General features: G+C 40.6%; 1 protein-coding gene across 2 annotated transcripts in view; it reads left to right on the top strand.

Moving 5' to 3' along the window:
- The window catches only part of ncana (neurocan a), a 168489-nt gene that overhangs the window by 95527 nt on the left and 51984 nt on the right, over window positions 1–20978 (top strand). For both annotated transcript variants that reach the window (XM_022678851.2, XM_022678853.2), the window contains one exon: window positions 10182–11324. In XM_022678851.2, coding sequence (XP_022534572.2) covers window positions 10182–11324 — 1143 coding nt within the window. The remainder of the gene's footprint in view (window positions 1–10181; window positions 11325–20978) is intronic.

Here is a 20978-nt window from a genome sequence, read left to right as displayed (position 1 = left end):
AACAACACAACAGTAATAACATCATAATAAGATTGTAATAACACAGTTGTATTAAGATTGTATAAATATTGTAATAAAACAATTGTATATTTATTGTAATAACACAATAGCAATAATAATGCAATGCACAAAATGTATTAATGTAATAACATTGTAATAACATTGTAATATCTCAACAGTAATAATTGAGCAATAATACTCTCGAGGTCTGTGTCATAACATGTAATATTGGTACTGCTGTGCTGTAGTCGTAGATCAGTGTATTGTTGTGATTATACCACAGTTCCATTATCACTGTTTATTGAAAGATTTTGAGTTAAAGAGGAAGAGAAAATAGAATCTGTTTGGTTATAAACACTCTGCGAGTTAAAATAGTTCCATTACTGCTCTGTTTAGATAGATAGATAGATAGATAGATAGATAGATAGATAGATAGATAGATAGATAGATAGATAGATAGATAGATAGATAGATAGATAGATAGATAGATAATAATGTACACATTGCAGTATACTCACATGCAAAATACACTTCAGTCAACATCACATTTTACAAAAAATCAGCATCATTACATGTATTATATATACTATATAATATATAATATATATACTTATACTGTAAGTATGTATAGTGTTAATTGTTATCTACAATTCCCAGGGGATGATTTGGGAATGGCCACACCTGTACTGTAGGAAGTACCTTGTGGTATCTTGTGAGTAAGGTTGAACACTGTCCAGCATATATTATAACTGTATATGTATAACTATATATGTATCTACAGTACTGTGCAAAAGTTTTAGGCACCAAAACAAATTGCACTAATCCGTTTATTTTAGCAATACAAGTGTTTTTGCCTGGAAAAAAACACCATATATGATTTGAACAAATGCAAATACACATTAATACATTAAAAGGTAACAAGGAATTCTCATTTTTAAGCAAGTAGGTTATATCCTGTGAGCCAAGCTGAAAAATATATTTATTTCCAGATTTCTCCTGGATGATTTCCCTCAGCCAGCTTGTGTATATGTTCAGTTCCATCAGCAGCTCACCTGATTTAACAGATAAGACTTTACAGATAAGACACTTATTCTTTGCTGAAATTCCAAAAGGTGCCTAAAACATTTGCACAATACTGTATATCTAGAAATATATGTCCACACCTTTGTGATATATGTGCACATATCAGGTCTACACGATCTACCTTAACTGACCTACTCTGGTTCTTCACTGTCACTGTGCTAATGTTCAGCCTCTCTTTCTCTTTGTCCCTCTGTATTAGAGAAATGGATATGTGCACATATATGGCATGTGCTTGAATGGTAATTTGTCACATATCTGTATGTGCGAGAAGTACTGACCGTGCCACATTCTCAGAAATGCACCCTGGGATGCAATTTATCTCTATAATGATGTCACATTTCCCAGCGCTTCAAGTGATATCTCAGAATCAGGACAGAAACACAGGTTTTATTTTGTCTCGGCTTGTGTCCAGGTATATTTTTCCCCCATAAATGACATTTTTACAGATGGCCCTCGAAACCTAATCACATCTGTCTCTAATCTAGTCCTCCGTCTCCGCGAGCACGTCCCGGTCGAGGACTCCGGCTTCGCTCTCTGCACTAGTTCTCCTTCCCGCTGTCTTTTCTTCCCCCCCTCTCTCTCTCTTCCCCTCTCTCTCTCTTTTTCGCTCTCTCTTTTCTTCAAGCAGCCTTTATGGCCAATTTCAAAGGTCTGCACTTGAAGTGGGATTTCTCTCTCTTTCTCTTCTGACGCCGCTGCCTTTGTTTTTCATGCTGAATGAGGAATGAAGTTGACATGGAGTGGCTCTCATCTTTTATGTGGACAGAACCCGACGAGCCGTGGAAGCTGCATTAGAATGGAGGAGGGTGGTGAGGTTCAGTCAAGAGCAGAGGGATACAGTGGAGGAGGAGTGGAGGAGTGAAGGATGGTGAACTGGAGAGTGGAGGGTGTGAGCCAGCAGCTAGCCTAGCATGTTTTTACTGCCAGTAGGCTGAGTTTAGGGCAGCAGAGTGTTGGTGGTGGTGAAGCTGACATTAAAAAAAGCATAAAAATCCAAACTATGAAGAAACACGTGTGGAATAATTTACTACACAAAAAAAGTGTAAAGCTTTATGAGGTAGAGTCACCTGGAATTCAGGCTTTCAGTTGACAGCTGTGCTGAACTCATCAAGACTTAAATACTTGAATGTATTGTCTCTTAATGTGTTTGAGAGCATCAGTTAAAGTAAAGTTGTAAAGAGTTACAGGTATACAGTGAATAGCTCTATTTGAGTAATGTTTTAATACATCTTATACCAGCAGTCTAAGGGAGGTTTTGCCAGTTCGAATCCTGTTCATGCAGCTTGCCATCAGCTGCCAAAGCCCTGAGAGAGCACAAAAGGCCTTGCTCTCTCTGGGTGGGTAGATGGCGCTCTCTCCCCTCATCAATCCAAAGTATAATGTCCATCAGCACAAGGCGTCTGTGAGCTGATGTATCGGAAACCGAGTCAAGGCATTTTCCTCCGAGTTCGCTGTGATGTTACTCGGAAATGCTGCATCAGCAGCAGTTCAAAAAGAGGCGGTGGGTGACCTCACATGTATCAGAGGAGGCATGTGCTAGTCTTCACCCTCCTGGTGCGTTGGGGCATCACTTGTGATAGGGGGAGTCCTAATGAGTGGGTTGGGTAATTAAAGGGAAATGAAGGTCAGTCAGTCTGAAAAATGTTTAAAACTTTGAAAGTATCCTCAAGTGCAGTCACAAAAAAAAGATCACTAAACATGTTATGATGAAACTGGCACTTATCAGGACCATGCCAGGAAAGGAAGAGCAAGAGTTACCTCTTTTGCCAAGGATAGGTTCACCAGAGTAACCAGCCTAAATGCTTCACAGAGTACGACTTTATTATTAATATACAATGTAAGAAATAGCCAAAAACATTTTTGATTGGTATGTGTTTATTGAGAGAAAGAATAATTGGATCTTTTCTAGTTTAGACTATTCCATCAGTATTGTAGTGACTTTTTAGTGGATTACACTGAAGATATAGGAAGGAACTCGTAGAACATGTGACATGGCACATTCAGATGGGACTTATATGACTAAGATACTCTGGTATTCTGAGGGTTAATATATTAAAATTGACCGATGTGTGACCAGATAACAATCAGATCTTGATTCATGACACATCTGTCAGTCTCTTTTCCATTTTTATATATTTGTTGTGAAACAGAACTTTCAGAGTTGAGCAGGTTGTACACAGCAGCTCTGTCAGAAGCTGTGCTAGCCTGTGCTGGCTGGTGTTGATTTTGTGTCGCTCAGCGTGGCGGGTTGGAGAGAGAACAGGACAGAGAGTGAGGGATGGCCTGTCTGTGCTGGAGGGAATGCTGAAGAGAAGAGTTTGTTGGAGAAATCTGAGTTTGCGCTCCGGGGGAGATAAAAGTGGCCCAGACTGTTCTGGAACTGTGTAATGGATGTTGTCCTGTCAGCACTGCTGTTTCAAATTACACCCAGTGCCCGAGCTCCCTGTTCTAGAGCAGACTGGCCAGAACCTGAGCTCGCTCCCGGTGACTGCCTGCTCCAGTTCGCCCAGATCCAGGCCAGAGGCCGTAAAAACAGCCTGAATCCTGAGTGTAGACTGTAAAAAAATGATGTGGTCAACTACCGTAAAAAATAATATAGGCAATAGTTTGCGTTAAGACCCAGACGATATATTGATAATAGCTGATAAATCAAGAATTTATTGACAGCATCAAGGAAAATACTGGCCAGTATGAGCATGATAGCAATACAGACTAAACTGAGCTGTTAATTTGAATAAGAACGCACCAATCCAATATTAGGAAGAGTATATATTTTGGTAATAAGAAAATTAGCCATATTAGCTATTGGATAATTCTAAACGATACACAGATGACAACAATCAGGAAATATTACCCTACCTAACCGAATGTAGGAGCTGTTAACTTGTGGTGTCTGATGCTGGTAACTCTAATGATTGTCCTGTACAACAGAAGAAACTATTGGTCTTCCTTTCCTGACGTGGTCCTGATGAGAGCTAGTTTCATCATAACCTTTTTGATGGTCTTGGCGATCATACACTTTAAACCCATATAACCCACCTAACACTAGGTGGTGTTTCTCAGCAAATGTAAGCAACATATCAAAGTTGTTTACATTTTGCTGGGAGAAGGCAAAGCAGAGGTCCAAACAAGCAAAAACGATCGGCAACAGGTAATCAATAGATCAATGGACAAGGCAAAAGACAAAGAACAGTGGTACAAAAAAGTGTTAATAATGAAGAAGGCAAAACAATGAAACGTGTCATAGAAGAGCTCAAAAAACTAGATTTAATACAAACAGAGGGGTATATATACTAGGGAGGACAGGTGAAGTGTATTAGTAACTTGGAGAGTGGGAACACCATATGGAACAGTTCAGAATCTTGAGCAGACAGACTGACAGTGTCAGGTCTGACAAATAAAATAAAGAAAATAACATTTTTTCCTACAAAAGGGTTTTGATTATTTATTAGAACAGCTCAACTAATAAAAGTTTTTTCTTAGTATTTCATGTGACAGAGTGGTTGGGTTGGGACGGGGTGGTAATTCAGACTTTTACTTTTGGTATCACGTTGCACAATTCCTGCGTATATTAGTGCATCCCTTCAGATAGCACTTAAAGTGTGGGCAGTTTCTGTAGGTGTACTTTCTCTCTACGTCTCTATTACACACTGTCCTAGTGTCTCAGGGTCTCAGTGTCTCAGGGCCTCAGTGTTTTAGGGTCTCAGGGTCTCAGGATCTCAGGGTTTTAGTGTTTTAGGGTCTCAGGGTCTCAGTGTCTTAGGATCTCATGATCTCAGTGTCTTAGGATCTCAGGGTCTCAGTGTCTCAGGGTCTCAGTGTCTTAGGATCTCATGATCTCAGTGTCTTAGGATCTCAGTGTCTCAGGGTCTCAGTGTCTCAGTGTCTCAGGATCTCAGGGTCTTAGGGTCTCAGTGTTTTAGGGTCTCAGTGTCTCAGGATCTCAGGGTCTCAGTGTTTTAGGGTCTCAGGGTCTCAGTGTCTCAGGGTCTCTGTTTCTCAGTGTCTCAGGGTCTCAGTGTCTCAGGATCTCATGATCTCAGGGTCTCAGTGTCTCAGGGTCTCAGTGTCTCAGGGTCTCTGTTTCTCAGTGTCTCAGGGTCTCAGTGTCTCAGGGTCTCTGTTTCTCAGGGTCTCTGTTTCTCAGTGTCATGGGATCTCATGATTTCAGGGTCTTAGTGTCTCGGGGTCTCAGTGTTTTAGGGTCTCAGTGTCTCAGGATCTCAGGGTCTCAGTGTTTTAGGGTCTCAGTGTCTCAGGATCTCAGGGTCTCAGGATCTCAGTGTCTCAGTGTTTTAGGGTCTCAGGGTCTCATTGTCTCGGGATCTCAGGGTCTCAGTGTCTTAGGATCTCATGATCTCAGTGTCTTAGTGTCTCAGTGTCTCAGTGTTTAAGGGTCTCAGTGTCTCAGGATCTCAGGGTCTTAGTGTCTCAGTGTCTCAGGGTCTCAGTGTCTCAGGCTCTCTGTTTCTCCTGATGAAATGTTTTGAATGCTAAACCTTCAGGATACGAATCCAGCCGATTGTTTTAAAGCCCTCTATACCCTGCTGGCTTCATTACAGGACTGGTGTTGGGTGCAGGGTGGAGGACGCTGAACTTTCTGAACTTTACGTTGAGTTCTCTCCTTACTCTTCACCGTCTTCATTAGTAAATAAACCCTCACTGGTCCAAACTCGGCCGGGCCCATCAATGTTTAACGGCAGATGGAAAGTTAGCCTTGTCGTCTGCATTATTAAAGTCCATTTGCTGGTGATGGAGGGATTCAGGTGCTGTCTCAGAACTCCAGAGTCTATCTGCTGCCTTTCCTGCATGTAAACCTGAGCTGGACAAACAATCTGAGATGAGATGAGATGAGATGAGAAGAGAAGACGCTGTCAAAGATCACCAGCACACAATTATCACTAATAATATCGATATGCTTTGAGATTCTGAGTTTATTTATTTGAAAAAATAATATAAAAGCGCATTCACACCAAGAATGAGTATCTTCCTCCACAGCATTCATTTTCACTTAAGGCAACCGAGTGAATAATCAATTAGTGCTCTTGTTGAGATATTGACCTGCCAGTGAATTGATAGCAATTAGATGTAATTAGTTTGAATCTGTGCGTCGCAAGAGAGAGATTTCAACTCTGTCTGTTGGCAAGGGCGTCTCTCTCTCTCCTCATCTAATGCATGTTTAATTTATAAACTTGCTAATTGAAGGCACGGCTCTGCAATGATTAGTCCTAAATGGGAGTAATAATTGAATGATTCAAGTGGTTAAAATGATTGTTGGAGTTGTTTGCTAATGTGTCCCAGTCATACACAACCAGCGCTAATCTGGGAGGAATAGGCTAATGATGTTGTTCTGCACCTTTGCTGTTCTCCACTATTGACTGGTTCACTGATGGTGTTGTTTGTGTTATAAAACGGTTGCTTTATTATTTTTTTAATGCACAAAATAAATTATATATTAATCCATATTAAAATAATGTTTCCCACCTTAGATATACATTTCTTTAGATTTACAGTGACACATAACAGAATGGCCACAGTTCTTTACATTAAGTCATGTCAAAAGTCAAGTTCTTCACCAAGCAGATATGATAATCAATTTCTATGCATTATTTTAAAATAATAAAAATGAGCCCTTTCAACAAATAACCATAGACCAGCTATTTTTTCTCTTTTTATGTAAAAAGGTGATTTATTTAGACTTTTATTTAGATTTTTTAAATTCATGAAGGCACCGAAAATAAAATATATGAATCATTTAAAGAAACTTAATAAAGTAAAGAAAACAAACATATTTCTTTCAAAAGTGCATTGATTATTTGTTGGAAGAGATTATCAAATCAAATCAAATCAAATTTATTTGTATAGCGCTTTTTACAACAGGTGTTGGCACAAAGCAGCTTTACAGAAACATGATTACAGGACAAAGATTAAATTAAATTAAACAGATTAAATAATAACAGTTTTTGTATTTCACGTGAGTGGTTGAGTTAATGGATGGATGGATGGATGGATAGATGGATAAATGAATGGAGGGATGGATGGGGGATTGACTGTTTTTGTGTTTCACGTGAGTGGTTGAATTAAGCTGGATGGATGGATGGATGGATGGATGGATGGATGGATGGATGGATGGATAGATGGATAAATGAATGGAGGGATGGATGGGGGATTGACTGTTTTTGTGTTTCACGTGAGTGGTTGAATTAAGCTGGATGGATGGATGGATGGATGGATGGATGGATGGATGGATAGATGGATAAATGAATGGAGGGATGGATGGGGGATAGATGGGTGGATGGATGGATGGAACTTGACAAAATTAGTAAAAAAAAAGTAGTGAGACGTGGTAGTTACACTAAAGGACACATATTTTTACAAAAACTAAGAATAAAAAAATAGAATTAATATATCTTATGGATATTAAGACATATTCTTAAAAAAATTCTTAAAAAGTAGCATTTGGTAATATTTTAAATGCAGAACTCATATGAGTCAAAAAGGGCATGTGAAAATGTGCATATAATAATAGAAAATAGTTAAAGATAAATAATAAAAAGGAACACTTTAATGAATAGCTTTGAGTTTGGAAATACTTTTGCACATTTTTATGCACCTTCTAAAAGTTTGTGTGTAAAATTGCAGTTATTTTTTTGTAAATATTCAGTTGTTATTTTGTGTTTTGTTCATTTCACCTTCATCTCACCACAGTAATTCTCCTTTTCATTAATTGCATGTAATTGTTTTATCAAATTATTGTCAGATCTGCTGTACAAAGGGATGTGGGCGTTCTCCAGGTTCATGTTCATTAGCTGTTTGTCGTTGTTAGCCATGTTCTTTCTGTGCACACGCTCCAACAGCAGTTCATTTCCACTAATTATATTTAATTGTTCTGGATTTGTGTATTGATTGTCGTGACTGTAACACACTGGGGATCACGCGCCGATTCACACGCAGCCTTCAGACCGGCAGACCTGCGTGTTCAGCATGCGCACACACTGCAAAAAACACAAACACGCGAACCCCGCCCGCAGTCTGGGATGAATAAATAAAGGCGAGGGACGTGACAAGCGATTACATGATGAAACTGTCTGGCAGACGTTTCTCTCCTCCGTCTCCCAGCAGCTCCTTTGAGAAACACCTCAGAGCTAGCGCCGCACGCTAACGCACACAAACATGCCTCCTAATTGTAAAAACAACTGAGGTCGATGACTTATTTAAGCCCTCAGTCTTTGAATGGGTGTCAGGCCTGCTTTGAACTTTCCACTGAGGCTTGAATAATGATCCCTCGTTCCCTTTCTTTCCCACTTATTCAGTAACAAGACCCAAATTTGCCCCATTGATCTTATTTGAGAGAAACAAATCTTCTGTTTAGCTTTGATGAGCGGCAAACCCTGGAGATCTGAGTGCACTCTTGCACTTCTGATCAGACGCAGTCACCTGAAAGCCACCCAGACTCACAACTATGTGCTCACACCAGCTGTCAGTGAGTGGGTCTAGCAGATCCTTAATACTACTTCTAGATTTTCTAGACTCAACAAATCACTAAGAACTTACTGCTTTGGTTATTTGGGGAATTACAATATCAGTGAAAAGTTTGGACACACCTTAAATTCAGTGCTGTATCATTATTTTAAATTGTTCTGCATTGTAGATTATTACTAAAGCCATGCAAACTGTAAAACTGGAATTATTTAGTACAGTAAAAGAGCTAAACTAATCCAAATATGTTTTATATTTTAGATTGTTCAATGTAGAAAACATGTTTTTCACATCTTGGCTTTGATTTTCTCAGTCAGCTTTATGAGGTATAATCACCTGGAATTTAGGCTTTCAGTTAACAGCTGTGCTGAACTCATCAAGAGTTAATTACTTGAATTTCTTGCCTCTTAATGAGTTTGAGAGCATCAGTTGTAGAGTAGTGAAGAGATAGAGTTACAGGCATACAGTGAATACCTCTATTTGAGTAATGTTCTAATCCAGATTATGGAAAGAACTACTCAACTAAATAAATACAAAAAGACTTTTAAAAGACTTCAAGAACTTTGCAAGTATCCTCAAGTGCAGTTGCAAAGACTATCAGAAATATTATGATGAATCTGGCTCACCAGGAAAGGAAGAGCAAGAGTTTTCGCTGTTGCACAGGATAAGTTCATCACCGTTACTAGCCTCAGAAACTGCTAGTTAACAGCTTCCCAGATAAGAGCATCTAAATGCTTCTTCACAGAGTATTTTGGTTTGTTGAACATTTTTAAGTTACTACATCATTCCTAATGTGTTCCTTCATAGTCTGTATGACTTCAGTATTAGTTTACAATGTAGGGAAAAAAAATAAAACATTGAATGAAAAGGTGTGTCCAAACTTTTGACTAGTACTGTACTTTAAATGCAGCCTTCCAATTAAACTCACTTCGATTTTAAAGACAAAGATTTAGAAATGAGCCACGTTGACTTCAGTAAGATGCAATCAAAATTGTCTTTTGACTCTACACATTAAGTAAAGGTTTGGACCATATATTTGCAACATATTACAGCCAATATATTAATGAGTCTGTTGAGATAGCTGGCAAGTTTATCGACCACAGAGAAAGGCTCAGCAGCAAAGACCCTGAAACTATGATATGAACATCATGGGTTTGAATCCTGGGCCATGCTACTTCAGCATCAGCAGCCGGAGTCTGAGAGAGCACAGTTGGTCAAGCGGTGGCTAACTACACATGTATCAGAGGAGGCATTTGCTTGTCCTCTTCATTCTCCTAGTGTCAGGAGCATTGCAAGTTATAGGGGCAGAGCGAATGAGTGGGTGGGTGGGTTAATTGGCTAGAAGTTAATTTGAGTAGAAATGTGTGCAAGAAAACGGTCAGAAATCAGCAATTGCACAACATATTAACTTGTGCATGGTGGTGGAGACATGGATAGGCTCACAAATATCTTTATATCAACTTTTGGGTGACATTTATGGCTGTTCCCTTAATGTGTTGGTGGATCAAGCTCAAATGAACTGCTCATTTAAGACTTTTGAAATGTCTGTTAAATATTTTGCAGGATTCTTGATAAATGCTTGGCTGATACTAACTTGCATGCTGTTTGTGTTTCTACAGGGCCAGTATCATGGTGGAGGCGAACATGGTTCACTTACCCTCCAGCTTCTGATGATAAATCATCCATGCCTCCTGAGCTTAAGGCCACGGCAGCCCCATCAGTAGTCCCATCAGACAGTCCCTCAGCGACCCCTTCAGAAGGTTTATCAGCAGTTCCTTCTGCAACCCCCTCAGAGGTTCCATCAACAGCTCCCTCAGCAACCTCTTCAGAAATCCCATCAGCAGTTCCATCAGCAGCCTCTTCAGAGGTCCTATCAGCTGTTCCTTCAGCAGCCCCTTCAGAGATCCCATCAGCAGTTCCTTCAACAGTTCCTTCAGAGGTCTCTTCAGCTGTTCCTTCAACAGTTCCTTCAGAGAACCCATCAGCAGTCCCCTCAACAGTTTCTTCAGAGATCCCATCAGCAGTTCCTTCAACAGTTCCTTCAGAGGTCTCTTCAGCTGTTCCCTCAACAGTTCCTTCAGAGCTCCCATCAGCATCCCCTTCCAATATTCCAAAAGGCCTGGGACCAGCCGTGACCGTGGGAGAAGAATGGGCAATTGTTACCGAGGTTTTCCAGCAGGGACGCCTGAACGCCGACCTGTGGAATGACACTGAAGTCAAGCATGAAGAGAAGAGGAACGAATCCTTGGAACTAGAGGACGACTCTACTGAAATCAAGGAAGCAGAAGCAGAGGGCAGTTCCTTTGGTGAACTGGACCTCTCAGAAGGTATCCAAACAACCCTAGCACCCAAAACCATGACAGGTCTCCCATCCAGCCCTCCTACCACCACCGAAAGCATTGTAGCAACTACCGCACAAGTGGACGAGAGCACAAGAGCCGTGGAAGCTCGCGGAGAGATCCAGTACAAACGCAAGAACAGACACAGAAGGCCAGGTCACCGCAATCAGAATGCGACCACCACAGTGGTCACCCCAACAACACTAGCAGGGTCTTCAGAGAAGGAAGATGAAACCCATACCACCCAGAGCCCACAAGTGCTTACCTCAGCATCTCCTACCGTAGGAGAGACAAAAGAAGTCTCCACAGTGGCCTTGGATCAAACCCAGCCATCAAGCTTTGGAATCTTGTTGCCTGGCAACCCTGAAAGTGGCCATGGCAATTCTGAGACCATTAGGAGCAACAGTTCGCATGGTTCTGAAGGTACACCCAGCCATCTCTCTCTCTCTTTCTAGCTTTCTCTTTCACATATGCTTTCATTTCGATTTTACATATTAGCGATGCATCACTGGTCCATTTGTACATTCTTACCCCTCCTGCAAGTTGAATGACTAAAGGGTTATGGTTACGGTTGGTAGAGCAAGCATCGAAGAAGGAGTGCACCATCATTAAAACATAAAATATTTAGTCCTTCTTTTTGTACTGGCCAGAACAGATTTGCTTAAGCATCAACATCAAAGCATACACTTATTGTCAAAGGAATGGTTTTAGAAACTTAGAAAGTTGCAGCCAAAAGGCATTTTGGGATTTCATTGCTATTTGGAAGTAAGTTAAATGTTAACAGGAGCAATAAATGATATGGGCAACTCTTGCTTATGATCTTAGTGTGTAATGTACAGTATGTCTAATGCAACATGCCTGTGTTTTGGCATGGAGTTGTAGAGGTTCCTAATGGTGTCCTGCAATGAATAATCCATCCCATGCAGCTTGAATACTTTTTATGCAGTTTCTGCAGATTTTGCAGTCCCATAGTGTCCAACACATTTTCATTCAGAGACCATAGCATAGCATCTGGGTCTTCAAAGGCAGGTTCTGGAGATGAAAGCAGTATGCGGAAAGCATTGTCCTGCTGGAATAGCACTAGACTAGAGTGTGCATTCAGAAAAGGTAAGGCAATTGGTTGCAGGACATCAAGCTACCATTCTGAGTCACTTCATGGCAATCTGGAAGGACTACCCCCCAAGTTTCATTCCTTCCACTTGGTTCCTTCTGGTTGCAACTTCTGCACCTTTTGACGCTGAGTGTATTTGTGCTCTACAGCAGCCTCTTTTCTAAACATCCGCTACTTCAGGGAGCTCTTGGATGCAGCATAAACACGCCAACAGTATTGATGAGGTTTCCGCTAGTGGCTGCTGTCTGCTGGCACCACTTGAGCACAGCTCGGCAAATGCATTGAAAAGGGGGGAAATATCTGATCAGTCCCAGGGTAATTCCCGCAGCTAAGACAGCTCTTATGCATCACTCTGTACAATGTAGTTTGAGCCCTGAATATTATACGAGCACGGTACCAGGCAGCTCACTCAGCGTCCATATGCAGACAAGAGCCCTTTACTGCTCTAAATTAGCATGCACTCAGAGCGGAGGGCTGTTTAGAACTCCACAGCACAGCCGGGCAAAGAGGGAAACTTCAGAGCAAACAAGAACACTCTTCATCGCTCCCATTAGACCCATACTAGCAGCATTTTGGAGCTAATCGTCATCCTTCAAGCCCAAAATAGGGGATCTCTGCATCTCCCAGCCTGATTTTAGGGAATGCAACAACAAAGGACTTCAAGCACCGCATGATTTGTTCAAAACATCAAAGGCCATTATCAGGCTAGAGTCAGTTCAGGCTGCCTATTCATTAGAGTATGCTAACTAGCATGCTAAATTTCTGCTAGTTAAATCTGTGTTGCTGCTTTTGGGGGTATTTAAGGTCTCTTTAAGCCCCTGGGAACTCATTGCCAAAATGCACTCTTCAAACCTCAATATTTTAATGCATCTTTCAGTACAATACTAATCATCCCTCCATCAATAGTGAACAAAACATTGTTTATACTAAATAGCACTGCATACAGGGGGAGTGGCTGTCCCACATGGCTGTCCTGACCTTGTTTAGGTACTGGCACTGGTCCTGGTGTAGTGCCGAATTCAGTACCCCCACCAGGAAAAGCACCCCCTCTCAGAGCGTATTTCTAAGTAAGGTTAAAGCGCTTTTAACAGGAAGACATGTTAAAGTTAAAGCTAAACCAACGAACTAAAGCTAAAGTTAAACCTGTAGAATGTCGACCTTTCAACACAGTATGTAGCCGTCCCAATAAATTCCATAGTGATACATTGAGTGCCGGTGTTGTGCCGAATTCAGCACCCCCGCCAGGAAAAGCACTCCCTCACATGAGACAGGTGACATAACTATTTTTTAGAATAGAAATTATTAGAAGTCAGTGTAGCTTAGAACAGCATCTTGGTTATTTTTCATTTTCTAAAAAAAGCTAAAGCCAAGAAGACGTACGTGTGTGCTCCTGAGAGGGGGTGCTTTTCCTGGCAGGGGTGCTGAATTCGGCACAACACCAGCAATTGATGCATTGATCTATGGAATTTATTGGGACGGCTACATACTGTGTTGAAAGGTCGACATTCTACAGGTTTAACTTTAGCTTTAGCTTGTTGGTTTAGCTTTAACTTTAACTTGCCAGGTTGCTCAATCTCAAAAAGAGGGTGAAAACTTTTTAGGATTTTGATTGGTCAAAGGATTGGAGGTACAGCATGTGCATTCTATATTCTAAAACAGCAGATGTTTATTAGACTTTAGAGTTTATTAAACTTTATACTTCATGGTGGGCTGTGTGGAGCCAGAATAAAATAATTAGGAAGAAACTCTGAATCAGTTAGTTTCACAGGGGCTTTACAGGTATGATTATTATCTCTGTTCTGGAATTGAATGTTCCACCTTACCTGCCCTTTTTGAACCCATAATATAGTCCCAAAAATGTTTGGCTTCGGCTAAATGTTGAATAGAAAATGCATCAAAGGCCAGTAATGCTACCAGGCTACAGTACATTTTCTCATTACAGCATGCTAATCTTCCTCTTGGGTAGCTCAGGGCTTGTTCTCTGGTTACTGTGGTATCCTTTTTTTTATTCAGGCTGAGTGAGAAAATGTTCAGCTCTTGCCTTTGGTTTGGAACTGATGATTTCTTTTCCTCTATTTTACTCTCTCTCCTGTGGATTAAATCCATAATTATAAGGGTTTGGATTGAATTTAGTACATCTGTTGCAATGGAATATACCCACATCAGCTGTTACTGCAGAACTCTGAAGAGAAGAAGTATTACCAATTGTCACGGTTGCAGAACAGAAACAGAAAACTAATAAGAAAGTTAAAATAAAACATAGAGATAAACAAAACATAGAAACAATGAATACTCAGAGAGTAGAAACTCGGAAAAATCAACAACCAAACAGAAGTAACACTGTACAAGAACCGACAAGGGGCACTGAACCAAAGGGACTATATTTACACACGGAAGTAACAGGAAACGGGAAACATCTGGGGACGGGTAACAAGGGGGCGGAGCTACAAATGAACACAGTTAAAAAACGTATAAGGTGGAGACACAAGGTCACGTGCAGGGTGAAGGGAAATAAACAAACAGGAGGACAGGAAAAATAGAGACAAACAGAGGAGACACAGAACAGAACGAGAACGTGACGCCAATAGAATAGTTTCTAGAATGTTCTTTTGGAGATCAGGTAAATTGGATACTGTAAATTGCCCTGAAAATTTGCATAATCTATTTTGTCCTGGTCTGTGTGTACGTGTGTGGGGGGGTGTAAGTATGAATGTGTGTATGCCCAGATAAGAATTAGCACTCTTCTTTCCTTGGTAAACTCCAAAGTGTTCGATATGTTCCTCCAGGTCGACGGTTGTTTCCGGTTGAGTGTATGCTGTGCGTGATTGGCTGGTGTGTGTTTGTGTTGATGAGTGCTGAGTATAAATGTTTGTGTGATTGTAAAACGTGACTGTAGAGCATTTTACAGTTTGTATAAAGGCGCTATATACAGAGGTTACACAATGAAACTGAAACACCTGTCATTTTAGTGTGGGAGGTTTCATGGCTAAATTGGAGCAGCCTGGTGGCCGATCTTCATTAATTGAAATTACACCAGTAAGAGCAGAGTGTGAAGGTTCAATTAGCAGGGTAAGAGCACAGTTCTGCTCAAAATATTGCAATACACACAACATTATCGGTGACATACAAGAGTTCAAAAGAGGACAAATTGTTGGTGCACGTCTTGCTGGCGCATCTGTGACCGAGACAGCAAGTCTTTGTGATGCATCAAGAGCCACGGTATCCAGGGTAATGTCAGCATACCACCAAGAAGGACCAACCACATCCAACAGGATTAACTGTGGACGCTGTAAGAGGAAGCTGTCTGAGAATTCAATGTGCACCTCAACTCTCCTGTTTCCACCAGAACTGTCCGTCACCACAATAAATTATTGTGGTCTAAAACCAGGTGTTTCAGTTCAGTGTTTCATTGTCCAACCTCTGTAAGTGTAACTTCATTATTAATACATTTATTTTTTCAATATCATACATCTTTAGCAAAGTTCCTATCATTACTATCAGCAGCAGCTCTGGAGGGTTTACCGTTATCTGCGAAGCTCTATCTCTGTGTGAGGTGTGGTAGGAGATAAACAGCTTCCCCTAGAAATCATACTTTTCTATTTACCGGGGATGAACGATTAGGACAGCAGAGGAGAGCAGAGGAGAGGAGAAGAGAGCTGGAGCCATCATCCAGAAAAAGTAGAGATCAAAAGAAACAGAAAGAGAGAGAGAAATCCACTCCGGCAGCAGACTGCACACCGCACACACAGATTTATGCTGGTGAAAGAGAGAGAGAAAGAGAGAGATGGAGGCTAGAGAGAGAATAAGAGAGAAAGAGAGAAATTTTGCCCTCTATGTCACAGTCATGATCAGAATCTGAAATGAGGCTTTACTGGCGGTTTGAGGGTCACACAAAGACATTCATTAAGGAAGAAAGGATTCCACCAAAGACTTTATAGTGCTGTCATCCGACTGTATTCCTTCCATTTCTCCTTTCAGCCAGTCTCGCTCTTTGTTTCACGGCCTTTTCACACGTCTGCGCGCACACTCCCCCTCGCCGTCCTTCAGCTCTATTCGTCTGGTCTTTTTCACTGCTGTCACTCGCAGCTCGTCCTCGTTCACTCTCAGTCCTGAACAAACACACACACACACAGAGGCCTTGCACTCTTAATGTCCTCCAGGTCAAATTTATCCTCAGTGAAATTCTAAAGCTAAAAGTTTATAATGTATTATAAAGCATCACAGCAGCTGTTTAGCTGTTCTGCTGTCTTATGAGGCTTTAATGTATGTAGTATGCTGTCTTTCTCATGAGCTGGAACAGTATAAACACATTCTATGGACTGTACTATAGAAAAGAACTGTACAAAAAATTATAAACTTACCTTTCAATATAAAACATCTTCATTCTGAAATATTTTCAAGAATTACTGTTGATTCATTTATCATGAAATTTAGAAACCATGTGAAGAATAACTGAAGATGCACAAGATGTCAAAACTAGGCTGTCAACAGCCTAAAACGTTCCCATGATTAGCCGGTTCCAGAGGAGATGAGCTGCTATCTAGTATCAACAACACCAGACAACTTTTACAAAGTAGCTGTTGCACTTTGCCAGCTTAACTATAGGATTTCTCTAGTGGACTTGTATGTGTATGTAATAAATGTACTTTAATTCAGTACATTTGTTGCTTATAACCCTCCTATTATGTTCATTTGTCAGGAAAAGCAATGCTTTTCTGGGGTTAATTTGACACGATGCATGTTTAATTATGCAAAAGATGTCTGAAATCCCCAAAAATCCTTACAAGCTGTTTAAATATTTCTTTACTAACTCCATTGCTAATTAACAGTTAGTGTTAAAAAAATACATGTTCAAACTTTTTTAAAATGTTTTACTACTTTGGAAACATAACATTGAAATTGTGTTTTAGTTTTAGTTTTTGCAGGGGGTGGTTGCAAATATGTGAGAAGAAGTTTCATACTGAACAAATACTTTTAACTATTTTTCGTAGATCATTAAACTTTACACGGGTCAGGCTAACCTCTCAGGAACCTTTTTTAAAACGTTGCTAAACATTCTTATTCTCTCTGTTAGCTGGACTGGTGTCATGTGACACATAAGTAGCTGTTAAAATTAGTGTTTTGTGTACATTTCTCGCATACTGGCCACTGGGTGTTCAACATGTCACCTCACGGCAAAGAACTCTCTAAGGATGTGAGAAATAGAATTGTAGTTCTAAAAAAAGATAGGAAAATTGGACTATAGTGTTGTCCAGTGGAATTGTTTGTCATGTACTGAGTGTTTATTTGGTGTGGAGAGTGATATGGAGTGTTTATTTGGTGTGGAGAGTGATAAGGGGTTAACTTGACACGATGCATGTTTAATATTCCAAAAGATGTCTGAAATCCCAAAAAATCCTTAGCTGTTTAAATATTTCATTACTAACTCCATTGCTATTTAACAGTTAGTGGTACAATTAGGAGAATTCACTCAATTTTCATAAAAAAAAAATACATGTTCAAACTTTTTTTAAATGTTTTATTACTTTTAAAAACATAACATTGCAATTGTGTTTTAGTTTTAGTTTTTGCAGGGGGCGGTTGCAAATATGTGAGAAGAAGTATCATACTGAAAAAATACTTTTAACTATTTTTTTCCTAGATCTTCAAACTTTAGAACGGGTCAAATTGACCCGGAACATAACAGGAGGGTTAAGTATATTTTTTAAATACGTTTTATGCATAAAAAAGTCCTTATACTGTTTCTACAGTTTCCACAGCACTAACTACATCAGTTACTACTCTCACTGACTTGGTATCTGAGTGCATACCGTGTACTAGAACTTTAGAATCCAGATTTAACAGTGTTTTAGTCTTGTAGATTTATAGAGATAGAGAGAGAGAGCGAGGCTGAAGGAATCGAACTCACTCTCTCTGACTTTTAATCAACCAATGTACACCCACCCCCCCCCCCCCCCGTCCCCCGTCTCCCCCCGTCTCTCTCCAGCAATGTTTATAGGGCCTGCCTTGACCTTGTGTGTTACATCACACGTCAATCAACCAGCTCTGTCTGCTGGGCAGAATCTCAGATGCTGGAATGGGCACACACACACACACACACTACCCATTGTATTGCCTCTCAGTATTGTTCCTAATGCCGCATGGTGATGTCAGCTTCAGCGATTCCAAAAATAATCCATATATCTGTCGCCAGCATCAAAACCACCACAAGCTGTTATTACAGCATTTAGGACAATGGACGCATACAACCCTGTCTATATACACCTACATGCCATAATTCATGGGATAGCAGTATGCAAATGTACTGCAAAGTGGTGTTACCTCAGGGGACAGCTTGGAAACACCCATGACTGTATACGTTGTGAGGCATTATCTTGTGATAGCTGAACACTGCTCATGCCATCATGCTGAAAGGCCTGATATTTGGTGCCAGATGGATGGGTCACTTTATTTCTGAAGGTTTGTAGGCATTTAAAGGAGAACTCCGGTGTAAAACTGACCTTTGGTGTAGTAAAACATAATGACATAATAAAGAGAACTAATCATTTTTAAATAGCCCCCCTCTGCTCTCCCCCAGCTTTCCGAGATGCAGTATTTTTTATCAGTTTGTCCAAACATGCTTTAGAATGGATGATATGGGGCATATTTTGCCCCTGCAGATAAATCACTTTTTACACCGTTATTCAGGCTCAAAGTAGCTCCACACCTCATTGGTAGAGTCTGGAGAGCTCTGATATTTAAAACCAGGCATCCATAACTTTAAAAATGCACAAGAAGCTTATTAAAAACACGGTTTAACAGTGTGTTCTCTCCGAACTTTGTTACTAGAACGTTTTCTGAATGTTAATTAAATTAAACGTTCTTAGAAAGTGCAATCTGTCAGGTTTTCTGGACTTCTTTAAACGTTTTGGTAACAAGGCTGCAACATTAATGTAAAATTTTCATAATGTTAGTATTCATCTAACTGGGTGGGAACATTATGCGAGAAACATTCTAAAAACTTTGTGATGCAAACCATTATTATGTCACTTTTGAACAATAATGTTCCTGGAACTGGTGTCATGTGACATATAAGTGGCTGTTAAAATTAGTGTTTTGTGTACATTTGTCGCATACTGGCCACTGGGTGTTCAACGTGTCACCTCATGGCAAAGAACTCTCTAAAGATGTGAGAAATAGAATTGTAGCTCTAAAAAAACATAGGAAAATTGGACTATAGTGTTGTCCAATGGAATTGTTTGTCATGTACTGAGTGTTTATTTGGTGTGGAGAGTGAGGCAGAGTTTTATTTGGAGTGAAGAGTGATATGGAGTGTTTATTTGGTGTGGAGAGTGATACAGAAAGTGTTTTATATCACACTTTTCAGAATGTTCCTAAAACAATATTTCTGGAACGTTACAGGGTAACCCCTCAGGAACCTTTTTTAAAACGTTGCTAAATATTCTCGTTCTCTCTGTTAGCTGGTTAGACTGGTGTCATGTGATTCATTAGTGGGTATATATTTCTCATACTGGCCGCTTGGTGTTTAACACATAACCTCATGGCAAAGAACTCTCTGAGGATGTGAGAAATAGAATTGTAGCTCTAAAAAAAGATAGAAGAAAGTTAGACTTTCACTTCTATAGTATTATTTATTATCTAATAAAATTATTTGTTGTGTACTCACTTTTGTTAGATACTGTAAATATTTGCTTGAGATATAAATGCACGCTGAATTTTGCTGCAGTTTTTTTTTTTTTGTCAGCGAGTGAAAAACTTGCTGTGTTTAAAGTGTTAAATGTGAAATAACAAACTGTTTATGTGGATCTGAGGTTAAGGAGAGGGTCTATAATTACGGCTGTTGTCCGGGACCTAAAACCACATTGTAAGTGGACTTCAGGGAAGAAGAAACAGAAATCTGAAGAACTGTGGGTTCTTTAAGGCCATTGTTGAAAACCTCTCACCTCTGCAGGGACTCTCGGCTGCTCCTAATTGATTTCCAGCTCTGTTTGTGCCCCTCTCGCCCTCAGAAACACAATTATCCAAGCAAACAAACCAAATGCCGGGATTATGTAAATCCGTGGCCGGCGAATAATTACGGCCGTGCCAGAGATCCGCGAGCCTCCGCATAATGAAGATGCCAGGCTCATTAGCATATGTGGTGAAAGTGCCTAACGAGCCAATTAGGGCCGGGGCCGTCGCTGGCCACTTAAAGCGCAGAGCGACTGGTAATTAACGCTGTGAGGCAGTTGGTCGAGAGAGAGAGACGGGCGAGGGGGCGGGAGGTGTGGAGAAAGAGAGAGAGACTGATAGGTGGGTCGGGTTTCCTTTTTCCGAGGCCTGCTCTCCGAACGGTTACTATGACGACAGAGCCCGAGCGCACTGAATGTGGTCAGGAGAGTTTGTAAAGCGAAGCAAGAGAATAAGAGAATGAGAGAAATAGAGGGAGAATTGAAAGAGAGAGGAGAGCCAGGAGCTGAACAAACAGAGAGAGAGAGAGAAAGAGGAGGATAGAGAACAAATCCAAAAACCTATATGGAGACACAGAGCTGAACAAAGGAGGACGAAAGAAAGAAATGAATAAAAGAGAAATAAGAGAATGATAGAAGCAAAAAAGGGGAGCATTAAAAAAGTGAGGTATGATAGAGGCTGCAGACAGATGGGGTTTTTTTCTGGACCACATCTGTGAACTGGAAATATATCATACAAAGTATTACCACCCGTAGTGGACAGTGCTGTGCGTGGTAATTGTTGGCGGTGAGTCTCCGACCCTATTACATGCCCAGAGAGCTTTCCCACGCCATTGTTGTTTGTGTTTACATCCCTCCTCGCGCTGACGCCGAGACCGCGTGTGACGTCATTCACGCAACCATCGCGAGACTTCAGACACAGCATCCTGAAGCTTTTCTTGCCATCTCGGGGGACTTTAACAACGTCACACTGGACTCAGTACTCCCTGCTTTCCACCAGTATGTGAACTGTCCCAC

This window comes from Astyanax mexicanus, chromosome 4 (genome assembly GCF_023375975.1).
Source record: "Astyanax mexicanus isolate ESR-SI-001 chromosome 4, AstMex3_surface, whole genome shotgun sequence".
In the NCBI taxonomy this organism is placed as follows: domain Eukaryota; kingdom Metazoa; phylum Chordata; class Actinopteri; order Characiformes; family Acestrorhamphidae; genus Astyanax; species Astyanax mexicanus.
The sequence above is the reverse complement of the archived record's forward strand: the minus strand, read 5'-3'. Positions and strand labels throughout refer to the sequence as shown.